Here is a 16,468-nt window from a genome sequence, read left to right as displayed (position 1 = left end):
CTCTGACGAATGATTAAAACTCCCTATGTAAACACATTTTAAGAGTATAATTTTATCATCATCCAAGTTCAAAGTAATTCATCTTTTTTCATGTAAATTATTTTTAGATTAAAAACATTGAGTCAACCTTTTGGTCGCATCTTTTGCTTATCAATACTTCAGTTTAGCGCGTGATAGACCCTTTCATTCAGACGAAAGTGCAAAAGTCGTTATGCTATTCGCTTTCATCGGGAATTCATACAATTAAAAAGAGTTAATTACTCTACTTAGGCATAGATAGAGCTCAAAACGTGCAGAAGTTTGGATCTACTCCTTAAATAGATTGAATTTGTTCTATAAAATGTGTTGAAATTGGCATAATTCAAAGAAAATCCATCTCAATTTACTTCAAAAATCAAATCCGATGTGTTTCGTTTCAATTTGCAGAAGAAACATAATGTCTTCATTCACAAAACTACCGAATCCAACTGGAATTTGACAAATGTAAATGACAGTACGGCAATGTGCGCAGGGTTGTCAAATCCGTGCGATTGAACAGCTGTCAAACACCGCATACATGTCCAAAATGTGAAACGTCTTCAACGAGAGAAAAAACCAATACACAGAGATTTGGATGGAACACATTGAACATTCACAAAAAGCCGTAAATTCATGTGTATACATACACGGAAGGGAAACCACATACGCAACAAGATCAACGAAATTGATGATGATTTACGCGATGTGGTGGCAGTTCTGCAAGTGCGACGTGTTTGTCAACTTCATAAAAATTGAATAACTGGGCCCGTGTACATTATTTTTACAGGTGTTTTACGAACAAACAGAATTTGTTCTTTTCGTTTTGCTTTTGGTTGAATTTATCTTCTGTTTTTCCTGTTTAACTTTTGCCATTCTGAATTTATTAAATATGAGAGGCTCGACCGAAAAATATCCATAATTATTATCGCATTTTTCGTTTCAATTCATCACATCAGTTTCATTCATTGAGCGAAGCAAATACGTACGTAGCACAAACATTTGCAATGTCTTTGTACTCTAAAGCAAATAAATGCGATGTGTAAGCGCTACTTTTCTTGTGAATCGTGTGTTCGTTTGTATTCCAGCATCATTAGCCAGATGCGATAATGTGCAAATTGTTTTTTTTTATTCGGACGAGTCAACTAGCGAGATGTAACTATATAAAGAAATCAGAATCAATAGTGAAAATACTGAATTTTTTATTCGATGTGCGACCGTAATCAGATAGAATCAGAGCAAAATCAAGTAAAATCGAGAGAAAAAAAAACTGGCTACTGCCACCGTAGCCGGAGAGTGTATACACATACCATTGTTCATTCAGTGAATTTTAATAATAAGTGAGACAATTTTAAAAACTTAATGGTGAGCTGCTGCTGGGTGTAGAAAGTAGCAATTGGATTTTATTGCCAAACGACTGTGTGTTTCTGAGTGTTTCTTTCTCGTAGCGGTAGCACGTTCATTTTTTTTTCTCCTTAAGTGAATAGATTTTTTGTGTGTTGATAATTTTGTTGCTTTTTTTTCGGTGCATGTTTTAATGCTCAATGATTTATTTTCCATCGAGGAAGGCATTTTGTTTACGCTCGAAATCCCTCTGATTCCGGTCCTATGATTGTTTTCCAAACGAAGTGTTTTTATGGTCATTTTAGTACAAAAAATTTCGCTATATTTGGCCTGCTCCGTCGATTTGTGCCTTTCAATTTATTCGTGTTATTCATTTTTTTTCCACTCAATCCCATTGTAATGTGTTTAATCTTGGTGCGTTTAATAGTTATGATGCCCATCTTTAGAGCGAGAGAGAGAGAGATAAAGAGCGAGAAAGAGAGAGAGAGACGTAAAAAAAATGAGCGTATCTGCCAGTTGAGATCTGGTTCGGTTGAATGATTCTCAACATTTACCCAAATGGTGGAAACAATGCGAAGAATTTGTTGATTTTTTCCTCTCCGCTCTTTCAATTTTTAACATATTTGGCGTTTTCCAAGTGTTTCTGTTTACTTTTCCACATTTGTTCGTTGTCTATTTTGGTTGTCGAATTCAACATGTGCATCGAATATTATAAATGTCTGTAAATCGCGCATCTTACACACCAAAAATAGAAGAAAAAAAATCAAAGAAGTGCTTGCATTTTTTCTTGTTCGTTCGCTCTTGAGCTCAATACACAATCAAAAATTGTGAATAATTCCCTCACTCATCGGTTATTCGGAGTGTGTGTGTGTGTTCCCTCTCTCTCTCTCTCGCTGTATCATCTTCGTCGTTTTTCAACGCTGTCTCTGATTGAATCTTCAATTCGATGCGTTCAATTGCCGATTCAAACCAACACATTTAACGTGAAATAATGATGAGCAAGTGATGCAAGAGCCATCATATTTGTTCAGTATACTGAAATGAATTCCGGCTGGTCTCCACTGATTCATAGACAACAACAATATAAGCAATAACCAACACATAAAGAAGATAACATGTTTTGACATAGTGAATTGTTGCAATGCAAAAAAGCATAGCAACAACAACAAGATGCCATCATAATCGGGCTATCGGAAAGTCTTTGTGCGATAACTTCAACATGCAGCATACAGATTCGAAATATGCACAGACAATCAGTGCATTCAAATTTATGGCTGAGCAGTTTTAACAGATTTTTTTTCTTTCTTTCTTTCTTGCAAAATTAATTACACGAAGTATTAATTAATAATAATAAAAAAAAAACAAATAAAATATATCTCCCAATAATAACGATACGCTCGACCTTCATTTTCAAATTCAATTGTTTATCGTTGGAAGGAAAATGAATAGACACAATTGCACAAAACAGATGTATTTGAACAATTTTGACGCACGCAATTACCGACCCTGAGTCGGTCGTTTGCGTTTTTGGAAATCGAAATTCATTAAATGGTGTTGAGTTAATCATTTTACTTTATTTTCATTCATTCGACATGTGTATGTAGTGGTGAATGGCGAAATCTGTGATTTTAAACTTGTAAAACCCATAAAGCGAAATGGACTGCAAAACCTGTTTTCACATTCATATATGGATATAATGCAACAAAGCCGAAGAACACCAAACGGAAACAACCGTATTCGAATCGGCTGTGCTCCGAACCCAAAAACGATATAAAATCCATCCGATGATTTGTTGGCAAGCAATTGTGTGTGCACATTGGATCAAAAAAAAATTATTATTATTACAAAAAAAAAATGTTGTTGAAAGCATAATGTTTGCGAAATAATCGAAAAAAAAAGAAACATGCAAAAACCGCATTGAGGCATCTGTGCGGTTAAAAGCATTAATCGATGTGTTACACATTCGCGTTACATAGGAAACGTCATTGTGTGTTGCGATTGCAATCATATGCGTTCGAGTGCAAGTTCACAGCAGCAGCAAGATATAACCTTTGCTAATTACCAGCCAACGTACCGTATGAAGTACAGTTCTTTGAAGTGCATGCACTGCACGAAGTTGAGGTTTTCCATTTAGTTTATTTTTTTTTCTCTTTCGTCGTCTTCTTCAGCAAAACACGCCAAAACAAATTATAATTAAAAACCTTGCTTAAAAATAGGAAAAATGCCATAAACAGAATAAGCGGCAAAATAAAGCCAAATCATCGTGTTTGCACACAGTACACGATGAAGCGAACCGTTACAAAATGAATTCAATTACATGTACAAGTGGAGCTGAATCGTAGACTGACTTCGACGGAAAAAAACAAACAAACTCAGCAACCACCACATGAATTTCATATCAGAAGCAGTGTAGCAAGAATGTGAGACGTCTTCGTAACCACTGTGAAAATTTAATTGCGGCTGGTGCAGTTTGCCATCGCCGTGCATTTTTTTCATACAATCCCACACTTTCGCGCTCATTGAATATGATTGTTTGTGTGTGTGCTGTTCCTTTATTTTTTCTTCGCCGTTCTTAACTTCATTGTTTATTTAACAATTTTTTTCTTTCGTTAATTGTACGCTTACACTACCACTAATTCTATTTCAATGTGAATTAGCGGTTACGTTTCTTTTTGCCCGGCATCTCAAAAGCATATTTCGCTGATGCCGCACAACTGATTGCACTTACGATAATGATGTCTTGCTGCTACGGTAGTGGCGGCGACTGCTGCTAATATGGAAGCATTTTTCATACTGGTAACTTCCATGTAACTAGATATCAGAGCAAAGAAAAAGTGCTGACTCTCTCGGAACAGGAATCGAACGAGAGAAAGAAAAAATCTATTACATGCAAACTTAATCTAGACGAGGAATATGATAATGAAAAGACAACCAACGCCATTAATGGCACTGAACTGACGCTGTGTGTGTGTGTTTGGTGTTTTTTTCTTTCTATTTCGCCTGTGCAACTGAAAGCATTCATCATGTTTCGCATTTATGGCTGTAGTGGTTTAGAGACACAGACACGATAATGAAAATATATCCACTATGATAGAAAGTTGTTTGAATAATAAGAAAAAGCAAACAAAAAAAGAAATATGCCTACTCGGTTCAATTCGACAGTTGACACGAAGAGAAAAAAAAGCAAACGAAAAAAATGATTGTATATGCAATATATACCTATTGAACACTGGCAATATGATCGTAAAGTGAAAGTTTGTGGACGTCTAATGAAATGCGATCGATATGACAAAGCGGATAAAATACGCTTCGTTTAAGGCGAGAGGTGTGCCATTTGTCATTATCCAAACAAAATGTTATTCGATAGCAAGTTGGTGCTAAAAAACCGAATGATTCTTTTTTTTCGCTTCATTATTATCTATATAATAAAAATGATTCGTATTATCGATAATAATCGAGAACATACAGCTAGTGTCACCATAACCGTTATAATTTTGAACATTGACGACAAAAAATGAGTCATTTATTGGAGGGAGAAAGAAGACAAAACAATGTTTTCCAAGGCGATATAAAAAAAGCACCCAACGCTTAAACTGAAATGACCAAATAATTACACCAAACCATACCATTAACCTTCGTACAATGGTTTTGCAACATTTTATCGTTTGGTGTTAATGTTTTGTATCGCTTTTGTCTTCTTGGAAAATTGCACTCCGAAAACAATGCAATCGTTTTGAAATTGATGATGAATGGGACAGAACACCAATACAGTAGATTATATATAGCCGTTGTTATTGTTCCGTATTGAATTAGTATGTATTGTGTGACAATAGTGATTCGATTCGATTCGAAGCATGGGAACAATGCGTTAATGTTCATGGAAATCGTGATATTGGGCAATGGCCATTGAAAATGGGCTGGGCAACGGCTATAGATCATTGGCCTGGCTTGATTGTTTTTCTATTCCCATTCACCGTGGTCGACAAGCTTCGGTAGCTTAATTACTTATCATTTAAATGTCATTTGTCTGAAGACCGAAGAGATTCATGTGAATCTCAAGATTATCAATTTACACCGACCGCTATACAAGGTACAAGAAAATTGGAAAAAAAACCATCAACGAAAACACCGACCATCAACACATAAGCGATGTGTTTTTTCCCTGTTGATGTGCTTTCTTTTCATTCGCAACTCAGTGTTTACCTCTATACACGAGTCTGTTATTCTTTCATTATTATCCACTGCTGACGTACTACATTCATGTAGTAAAACGACGTCGAACAAGAACAAACATGGTAATGATATTCGTTGTGAACCAAATAATGAAACGCCGTTACGTGGCAAAACACGTTGAATAATCATAGACCTTAAGCCGAAAGTACGTATGCATCTTCTTCTTTTTTTCGTGTATACATGCGCTGTACCTGTTTTCATTCTTCCGTGTGACATTATGCAGCAATTCTTTTTCACCACGCTTTTTGTTTTTGCTACATTCATTCGGAATTGAAGCATCATTAGAGAGAGAGAGAGACAGAGAGAGAGAGAGAGAGAGAGAGAGAGAGAGAGAGAGAGAGAGAGTGTAGATGACATGTAAATTTCCTTATTATCTTCTGTAAGCATGGGAATTGTGTGCAATTATCACATGTTGTACATGGAATCAGAGATGGGAATGAAACATACATCGGACATGACATTAAATACTCGCACAAAATCCACACAAAAAAAATATTCAATTAAACTTCGAGATTTGGATTTTTCAACGGCGTTTTTTTCCGCTAATTTGATTGAAGTGATTCCTATGCGAGTCGTCAGCTTTTGCCAGCCGACATTGAAATTCAAATTCAAGATGAAATCTCTGCAAATGGAAAAGAAACACACACGCGCCATTACGATCTTGACAGCTGAACTTATCTACCGTTTTTCCGCAATTGCGGTGTATTCATTGCCGTGCGATCGCAACAGATGAGAGATTCGATTTTGGTTGGAAGAGAAAAAAGTGAGGCTAAAGATACTCCGATGCACATTATCTCTCACCAGATATTTTCTACTTTTATTTCCACTTTACATTTCGCGCCTTCTGCAAACACCATACGCGTTCGCACAACATACTTGGCATTAGCTCGCTTCGTTCGCTACACTTTGTTCATAATATGCAACAAGCAAACATTAAGACAATTGGCCCAATTACCATAATTACACAGATTTTTGCTGTTTTGCCATGTTGTTTGCATAGTTTTCATTCTTGTTTTTCTTTTTTTCTTTTTTCATTTCTGTTTTTTGTTTTTACTCGCGCTTTGTTTTGCTTCGTTGTTTTATTTAGCTGCTTTTCATTCGTCATTTTGGTACATATAGAGCAATTTGCACATGAACACCGAGCATAAATTACCGTATGATTTGGAAAGTAACTTCAATTGCCTGATGCTTTATTCGTTTTGTTGTTCATCAATTAGAAATTGGGTCTAATTGAAATGTATCACATTGAAATGTAAAACGAACATACAGGTGATCATTGAGCTTCAATAATGACGGTGTGTATGGAGAGGCAGTGTGATGTGCTCATTTTGTTTTCGCTTTCATTTGTGCAATGAATTCACAAAACAATTGAATAAATATTGGATATTTAAACGCGGAAGAGACGTTCACAGAATCTCTTCCATCTTATCAATCCATATTAATCGAGGCGTGATGCGTGTTTACATCCATTATTGGCGCAGATTCGGATTTTAGGAGTGACAAATTTCAACGTATTTGACGCAAACCATCTGTGCAAAGCATCGTCCCACGCGTGTCTCGTTTCACTTTCGAATTTACTTTAAAAAAAGCAATCAGTTGCAAAGTACAAAGCATTGTAGTCATTCTTTCGAGTGCTACAATGTTGAGCAGTATAATTGTGACATACAGTCATTTATTTTATTGAACAGTGTAAATAGTAGCTTTCCATTCTTAAGCATTCTATTGTCGATATTCTTAAAGTGAATTCTCTTTTCACAGAATCAATAACTAGAAATAGAAAACAAATAAGACGTGTGCCGAGTAGGAAAAAGGCAAGAAATTTTGTGCAAAGCTACATCGTAAAGACCATAAAGTAGCCGTGTTTATAAATTTCCTGTATGAAAAGAAATGAACAACTACTAGTCGTTATTCATTCCATATACGCTCCACTTAGCACATTTTTTTCCGTCCATTTTTTATCGTGTTTATGTTCCACTCCGCAGTGTAAATGTTGTTCGAATTTGGTTGTGATGTTAATTGAAACTGTCACAAAACAAATAAAACTCGCTGAATAATTTTTGGTAATTAATCATTTCGTTCCAATGCCCGGTTTTTCCACGGACCGCCCGTTGTATTCAACAAACGGCAAAATGACTAAATTTAGAAACAAGATCATTGTGCTGGAGAAAAAAAGAAGGAAAATATGTAACACTGATTCATAGCCGTTGAAAGATTCTTCATATTTCGAAAGAAACAAGCTCAACGTTTGTTTTCGTTACTGCTTTGTTTCCATTTCTAAAGCTTAAATTGTGATGTAACGGTGGCAACTATCAATGATATATACCCAATTTAACCCATTCGAACAATAGATCTAAATGAATTGCCCCATGGAAAAACTGTAAATACTTCGTGTATAAGATTTTGCTTCGTTCAATCAAAATCTCAAATCATCATCGAATTTGTTGAAAGGTTCTCTCAGTTGGCAATTAACTGAATGACGAGAGAGCACAATACAAAGTGGTTTCGTTACGAGAACATAATGGATGTCGATAGTGAGATTCTGTTGCGAATGAAATCTAATATTAAATTTTCACATTTGTTACGCTTTAGAAAAGTAAATACCTCCAAATGGAGATATAAATGGTGTTCGAAACGGAGTAGAAACAACCAGAAGTAAAAAAAATGAGAAGATTGATTCGTATCAACGTATTCTTTGTGCTTATGATCGAATGAATTATATATCGATTTGATAAAGATAACCACAGTTTTCAAGTATTTAAATGTGTGATGAGTCATGTTTTCAGTATGAACACATCGGTACCGATTCGGTCACGCTCATCGTTCAAAGTAAAACTGCTCAAATTATTTCTACATGTTAATCTCCACCAATTCCACACCGTTTCTACGATTCCACACCGTCTCTACAATTCCACACTGTGCTCACAATCATGGCTAATGGTTGCCTATTTCCTCGGGCGTTGTACAAAATAAATTTAGAATCTTTTACTTCAACATTTTAACTTGATTCAACTTGAAACTAGGGAATCTTCGAAATAAACGAAAAACATAGAAATAAATTGAATATCAGGCCGCAAATGCAGCCGAAGCGTTTGAAGTTGTTATTCGAGCCGATTTTTATTTTCAAACATTTCAACAAGAATAGTAGACTTACACACACACCATAACCGATATCGATAAAAGTGATTACGTGTGCATTTTTATTCTAGCAATTAAGTTTCTAGCTATATATTCAAACGAATTTATTTTATCGAATTTTATTTCATCTGTTGAGCAAACTAACGTTATTTATTTTCTTTTTTGCAGCAAAACCAACACCAGCCAAACAAAACGAACGAAAACATGAGTACACATGCAGAAGCACGTCATAGGCATTAGTAGAACATTGTAGGTGGAATAGGAACACGTACATAATAATTCACACAAAATTGAATCGACAGAAAAACGCACTGCGCGGCAAACATGAACAAATGAAGAAAATCCATAGAGCCAAGTGTAAATAACATAAACAACAGCATCAACATCAACAAAAAAATACATACAAAAAAAAAGCCCAACCAATTTCACGCGTTTTAGTTTTAAATTCGTATTTTAATTTTTTACAACGCAACGCGGAAAAAAATAACGCGTACAATTTTTTTTTTCGAGAGAAAAAAAAAGCATAATAGTTGAATACGTAATAGGGTTTGATGTTTTTGTTTTCTACTAAATGCTCATCGTTTTAAAATAATAATCTAAAGTAAAATAAAAGGTCAATTGTGCGCGTAAAGTGATAGAGAGTAAGTGGTAGAAAGAAGCCAAAATTAATATCCAATTTATAAATGAAATAATGACAAATGTGACACTATCAAGAATGTTTCGAGGAAAAGTTCGATCAAATACATGCCGAATTATAATCTTGACATCTATCGTCTGGCTGTTAATCGATGTGGTGGTGTTGATGCACTATGTCGATTTATTCAGTTCGAATACAGGCCGAAGGGCGGGCGAATACGAAGTTGAGGTAAGATTCCATTTGTTTTATTCATTCCTTTGTTCAATATGTGTCTAGACTTGAGTGACTAAAATGAAGAAATCGGTCGTTTGTGGTTTAAAAAAAAATGCAACATTAGCCATTAATGTGTTGTGCGAAGGTAACAGCTGTTCTGGCTAAACGATCACGACTCGTCTCTGAATTGAAGTGATTAAAGTGATCGAATACGACTTGATTTAATCGCCTGAGCTGCATGCACGTGACTCAATCTCACTAATGCTGACGCTGATTATTCACGTTTTTATTTCTCTCTCTCTCTCTCTTTTCGTTTTCCAATCGTATAGATTTCACATGCGCACGCGTCTAAACAAATCGCACCTGCCGAGGATGATGATCCAATTGTAGACAATAATGAGATAGACACAAACAACAATTTAGATAGTGAATGGGCCATTACCATTCCGCGAACATATCGTATTACTGAATTAAAGAGATGGCGTTCGGCACCGATCGTTCCAAGTGTGTACGGACGACCTGGCGAAATGGGTATGCAAAACAGTTACATACAAATACAATGTCCAATTGATTTTAGCACACTTAAATTACCATCATTTGGATGTTTTTTTTTCGATTTTTTCAGGTAAACCGGTGGTCATACCGAGGGAACAGCAAGCGCTGATGAAAGAAAAGTTCAAGGAAAATCAATTCAATTTAATGGCTAGTGATATGATTTCATTAAATAGAAGCCTGTCCGATGTTCGTAATCCCGACTGTAAATTAAGGAATTACCCAACCAAGTTGCCAACCACATCGATTGTGATCGTGTTCCACAATGAAGCTTGGACAACGCTTCTGCGAACTGTATGGAGTGTTATTAATCGGTCACCGCGACCATTACTCAAGGAAATTATTCTGGTGGACGATGCTAGTGAACGCGATTATTTAGGCCGTAAACTAGAAAACTATGTGAAAACATTACCGGTCAAAACATTTGTGCTACGCACAGAAAAACGCTCAGGTCTTATACGAGCTAGATTATTAGGAGCTAAACATGTTACGGGACAAATTATCACATTTCTCGATGCGCATTGTGAATGTACCGAAGGTTGGCTGGGTAAGTCAGCAATCTAGCAGTTTTTTTTTGTTTCCAAAGAACGTTCACTAATGATAAAAAAACTGACCAATCTCTTTCTTCATTTTACAACTTTCAGAGCCATTATTAACCAGAATCGCAAAAGACCGAACAACCGTCGTATGTCCTATCATAGATGTCATTTCAGATGATACGGTAAATAGAGTATTGAAACTTTGACTTTTCTTGCAATAATTCTCAATTTTTTTTTCCTTCTGAAATTTCAGTTCGAATACGTAACGGCATCCGATCAAACGTGGGGTGGTTTCAACTGGAAATTGTAAGTAACAGCGATACTTTCACAGCTAAAATCTTGAAAATAGAAAAGATTGATATTCTTTTTATCAATGAGTTAGATTGAAGTGTTATAAATGAATTCCAAAGTGTCTGCAAAAGCGAGACTAGTATCATTCACTTCTGTAATGTATCGCAATTGCAAAGTAAACCCCTATTGTATGTTATTTGAAATGTATGTTCTTTCTGTACACTGGAATGGCTATTTATAACATATGTATTCAATTTAAGCCGATAAAAATGGAGAATTTCTTTTATACTACATGAAAAAGTCATATTGTAGGAACTTCCGATGGTATCGTGTGCCTCAGCGTGAAATGGAACGTAGACATAATGACAAAACGGCACCGCTGCGATCGCCAACGATGGCTGGTGGCCTGTTTTCAATTGACAAAGATTTCTTCTACGAAATTGGAAGCTACGATGAAGGCATGGACATATGGGGAGGAGAAAATCTCGAAATGTCATTCAGAGTAAGTGTCGGTCAAACGGATAGATCCTGATCAGGATCTCGAGTGACTGGAAAAATCGTGAATCAACATATGATTCGGTCATATATTTGTTTCACAAATCAATTTTTTCAAATTTTCAATTTATTGACGTTTTTTATTCAAATTGAAACAAAATCAAAACTAATGAAACAACTATCTACCAATTGCAACGAGTTAGATTTGGCAATGTGGCGGCATTTTAGAGATAATCCCATGTTCACACGTCGGCCACGTTTTTCGCGATAAAAGCCCATATACGTTCCCGGGCGGTGTGGCCAAGATTGTTTTGCATAATGCTGCTCGAGTGGCTGAAGTTTGGTTGGACCAATGGTAGCACCACTTTTATTTTCTCTATTTTTCTCTCTCTCAATCGTTAACAAGATTGAATCGAAGCAAGAAAAAAAAAATGTCCGTTGAAATAACCTGTCTTTTGCAATTCTTCGTTATTTACAGGAAGGAGTTCTACTATGCAATGAGTCCAGGTTTGACCGCATTTTATGATTTTCATAGCATACATTTTCGATTAAGTCAAAACGAATTTCGAATCTGATTAACCATTTGGAATTTGTTTTTTTTTTCTTGGGGTGGTTCCATGGACTCATGTCATCGTTAAATTTCATATCTAGCATTTTGTTTGTTAACCAAAATCTATTGTGACTCTCTTTCTCTCTGTTGAATATTTCAATATAACTCATATACGTTTGTGTCTGCGGTCCTATTTATTCATCGGTGGCAAAGTAGCTCGTCAACCAGCTCCAGCATGAGAGAAAATTATGCTTTATAATCCCATTACTATTCTAATAATATCTATATATTGTATTGGTCTTTATGCATTTATTCCGACTCTGTGCTTGGTGATGAATTCGATTTTCAAACCATTCGTATGGTATTCAAAATGGGCTATCGATTTATTGTTGTTTCAAATAATACCAAAACACATATTGGCTCATCAAACAATGCATTAATTTAAAAAATGCAAAACTGAATTTTTAAAACAAAACGAGAAAAAAACGAGCCGATTTGTTGTTCCATAAATTTGATTAACATTTTTCGCTATGTAGGTCATTTATAAAATATTTTTACATCATGTTCATCATTTTACTAACACAATTAACAAAAAAAAACGTTTTTTTTTCTCTCTTTGATCATTTTTTTATACAATTGATTGGCATCAGGTGTGGATGTGTGGTGGTATTTTAGAGATTCTACCTTGCTCTAGGTAGGTGTTGAATGCTTGAGCTGAATTAACATTTCCTAATTAAAACCAAATAATTTTGCTGTCGTTGTTATTGTTCCTTGCTCTATAGGGTAGGGCATGTGTTTCGTAAAGCGACACCATACTCGTTTCCAGGTGGGACGAGTCAAATTGTCAACCATAACAATGCTCGTTTGGTTAGCGTTTGGTTGGACGAGTTTGCGGACTTTTACTACAGTTTTAATCCAGGTTGATATTTATTCACACACTCACACACACACATACACGTACAAAAGAAATGCGTTTTATGTTTGCAGTGAGACCGTTTGCACTCGTGTGACCCTTTCTTTCTTTTTGTTGTTGTTGTTGTTGTGTTCCAAAGACGAAATTTACACGCCGAACCTATTTCGGATTTTGTGTTAAATGTTCACCTGTTCTAGTTTGTTGATCCTATTCGCACTCCCTGTCCATCCCTGTAGTAGTTGGCATTTATTTAGGCATTTTTTTCCATTCATTTTGCATGCAATCCATACTAGAACTAAAGCATCATTTTGGCTTGGTGACGGGACCATAAAACATTTCCATTCCAATTGGCATGCTTCATGACTTTCAAATGACATTCAACTTCCGCAATAAATTTTATGCACACGCCATTCGAAAGAATGCTGAACAAAAGGCACATGGACTGTAGACGCACGCTTAATGAATGCTTTTTACACGTTTCAGCGCCCTTTTTTCACATACAGTGCAAATAAATGATTTAATTGATATAAAAAAAATACGCTCATTCTGCATTGAGTTCATGTTTCGTGTATGCAATCACTGCGCGTGCTTTACAGTCAAAACATATTTGAATGCTTGTGCTAAATTAAAATTTCCTAATTAAAACTAAATATTCTTTGTTGTTGTCGTTGTTATTGTTCCGTCGTAAATAAAGGAGCGAGAAAAGCATCAGCTGGCGATGTAAGTGAACGAAGAGCACTTCGGGACCGGCTCAAGTGCAAGAGCTTCCGTTGGTATTTGGAAAATATTTACCCAGAAAGTCAAATGCCGCTTGACTATTATTTCCTCGGAGAGGTAATTATGCAAAACTATTAACCGAGAGAATTGTTCTACGAGAAAGAATATTTTCTTGCTTTTTTGAAGATTTTTCTTTATTCTGAAGAATAAGTCAGTTTTTAGATGGTTTTTAGTTTTTAATGAATTTTTCTTAAACATTTCGTTCTTTTCGTTCACGGTATTTCAGATCCAGAATGCGGAAACGCAAAATTGTTTGGACACGATGGGTCGAAAAGCAAATGAGCCGATCGGCAGCAGTTACTGCCATGGATTGGGTGGCAATCAAGTTTTTGCATACACAAAACGGCATCAAATCATGTCGGATGACAACTGCTTGGATGCGGCGCATCCAAGAGGGCCTGTGAAACTCGTTCGGTGTCATGGAATGCAAGGAAACCAAGAATGGAAGTATGACGAAGAGGTAAGTTTAGAAGAGAAAAAACTAAATTTGGACAGGTTTTTCTTTTGGTTTTGATATAATTTCTCTTTTTCGCATAATTTTCTCTTTTGCAACGAAAAAATAATGATTTTTGCTTCTTCATTCAGGAAAAAACAATTAAACACATCAATTCGGGTAATTGTTTAACTCGTGCCACATCAGAAGATCCATCCACGCCGTTGCTTCGACCGTGCGACTACTCTGAAGGCCAACAGTGGCTTATGAAGACACAATTTAAATGGCAAGCAAACTAAATTCGAATTTCGAAATAAAACAACCTAACTCTTACACACATACACACATGAGGAATGAACCGTCTTTTGGTGCTTTAACCCGTAGCGACTTTGACACTTATCTACAAAAACTTTACTGGGAATATTTTAAAGATTTTTTGTCTGATAAAAACAAAAATAAAAATCCATAAAAAACCCTCTCTAAAGAAAGAGATAGCGAGTGAAATGGATCAAGTTTAAAGACTAATGATTTATGTCTTCCTTTTTATAAGAAATTATACGAAAATCTTTCATATCCGCTGTTCACTAGTATAGTTCCGTTCAAAATTAAAGAGAAACAAAAAATGAAACAAACAAGAAAAAAAAACTTGTGAAAAACCATGAGATAAAACATTCGAAATTTACTATGATAAGCTATTGCCACAAGATGGTTGACAAATTGTACAGAAGAACAAAGAAAAATAAATGAGACATTTTAGCGGTTATTAAATTGGCTCAACATAGACAACAAACAAAATGAACAATCGACATAGTATAGTATTCTATACGGTAACATGATTCAATTTTAAATGAGTGCAAACATGCGAATTCACCGCTTTAAATCCAACGATCAATCGATATATATGTAGCAATTTTATGAGAAAATATTAAACTACAACAAAAACAATTTCTTAATTACACAGAACAAATTGTATTATATTTAAAAGAAAGAGAAAATTGGTTTGAAATGACCAAGTTTTTGAGCATCGTCTCGAAAACTAACTGCAAATGACTTGTGAATGAATTTAATGAAAGAGACATGCATGTTTTACTGGTTTAAGTTAGTTAGAGAAAAGTTTGAAGAAATGATTATTAGCGCATTCATTGATATTAGCAGAAAGAAAACTTTTCTTTAGACGCTTTTTTTTCTTATATCGATTCTTGGCTTGCATAGCCATGTACAACAATGTTCTGGTGATGCGTGTCAATTCACAATATATATATATTGAATGAATGTACGATTATTGAATTTTTTTTCCTTAGTTAACATGGAATGAGAAGAGAAATGACACAAAGAAGAGAGAAAAAAGGAAATGAAATTTCATTGACATGATTGAAATATAGCTGAACTAAACGTAATGCATCCATTTGCTCTAAATTTTATTATAGCATGAATAAAAAAAATTGAAAATATGTGATTACGACGATTGATTTACAATTTTTCTTACGTTATAGTTTAACTGAAAAAAAAATCTATATTATGATATTGATTCAATCCAACGTTTTTTTTTTTAATATAAAGAGCGCACAACTGACAATTGGAGTTGAATGACGTGAAACGTTTTAACTTTTGATTGATTTTTCATTTGCGATAAGAATCGGTTATGGTTTATGACGAGAAAGTGGAATGAAAATAAGAGAAAATAAATAGAGCGTTCATGTTTCTTTTTCCTCTCTTTTCATTCTTATTGCTACAATAGATTTGCTTGATAAATTACTGTATAAATTGAAATTCATTGCCAATAAATCCTGAAACAATTTTCTTTAGAAATACATACAATAAAACTCAGTTCCAAATGGAAATTCTCAATGACAATCGTAACTTTATTTTTTATTGGATTTGCATAAATCACTTATATGAATAATCCAAACTGTCAAACATTCAGTCCGATTCCAGCAATGAATTATTATACTATTGTTAAAAGCTATATCGCATATCACAACAATAACATGAATTCGGTGCAATAAAAATTAATTCCAAGAAATGATAAATAATTTAAACACCTAAGCGCGATGACACATGTATGAATGCATAATTTTGAAGATATTTCGAGTCAAATTTTTATTAAAAAAAATATTAAAAACAATTAATGTAATAATTACAAATGTAAAATAGCCTTGAAATGAGAAAAATTAGCAATTCTATTGAAAATATGAATGCAAATTTTCCGTAAAAAAAGAAATTAAGACAGAAAAAAATGATGATAATTGAACGATGAGAATTCGTTCATGAATAAAATTCGAATAAAGATAAAATATGCTCAAGATCATGTTGTTTTAATTGAATTCCCATTCATTTTTTT

The 16,468-nt window shown here is 34.8% G+C and overlaps 1 protein-coding gene across 9 annotated transcripts; it reads left to right on the top strand.

The window, feature by feature from the left end:
* The first annotated feature begins 661 nt into the window (after positions 1 to 661).
* LOC129565107 (polypeptide N-acetylgalactosaminyltransferase 5) lies at positions 662 to 16,430 on the top strand. Of its 9 annotated transcripts, none has more exons than XM_055439583.1 (13): positions 737 to 1,000; positions 1,104 to 1,380; positions 8,896 to 9,592; positions 9,907 to 10,108; positions 10,203 to 10,676; positions 10,774 to 10,850; positions 10,922 to 10,974; positions 11,272 to 11,461; positions 11,658 to 11,809; positions 11,933 to 11,961; positions 13,612 to 13,751; positions 13,921 to 14,154; positions 14,280 to 16,430. In XM_055439583.1, the coding sequence occupies exons 3-13, from the start codon at positions 9,419 to 9,421 to the stop codon at positions 14,424 to 14,426; spliced, it is 1,872 nt and encodes a 623-aa protein (XP_055295558.1). In that variant the 5' UTR covers positions 737 to 1,000; positions 1,104 to 1,380; positions 8,896 to 9,418; the 3' UTR covers positions 14,427 to 16,430. The 9 variants fall into 9 exon arrangements, with proteins under 9 accessions (XP_055295565.1, XP_055295564.1, XP_055295563.1 ...); XM_055439584.1 differs by lacking the exons at positions 737 to 1,000; positions 1,104 to 1,380 and adding exons at positions 7,188 to 7,281; positions 7,351 to 7,403; XM_055439590.1 differs by lacking the exon at positions 1,104 to 1,380 and having other exon boundaries at positions 662 to 805.
* The last annotated feature ends 38 nt before the right edge of the window (positions 16,431 to 16,468 follow it).

Source organism: Sitodiplosis mosellana, unplaced genomic scaffold (genome assembly GCF_009176505.1).
Source record: "Sitodiplosis mosellana isolate CC-2019 unplaced genomic scaffold, AAFC_SMos_1.0 Smas_scaffold_2, whole genome shotgun sequence".
Lineage (NCBI taxonomy): Eukaryota > Metazoa > Arthropoda > Insecta > Diptera > Cecidomyiidae > Sitodiplosis > Sitodiplosis mosellana.
The sequence above is the reverse complement of the archived record's forward strand: the minus strand, read 5'-3'. Positions and strand labels throughout refer to the sequence as shown.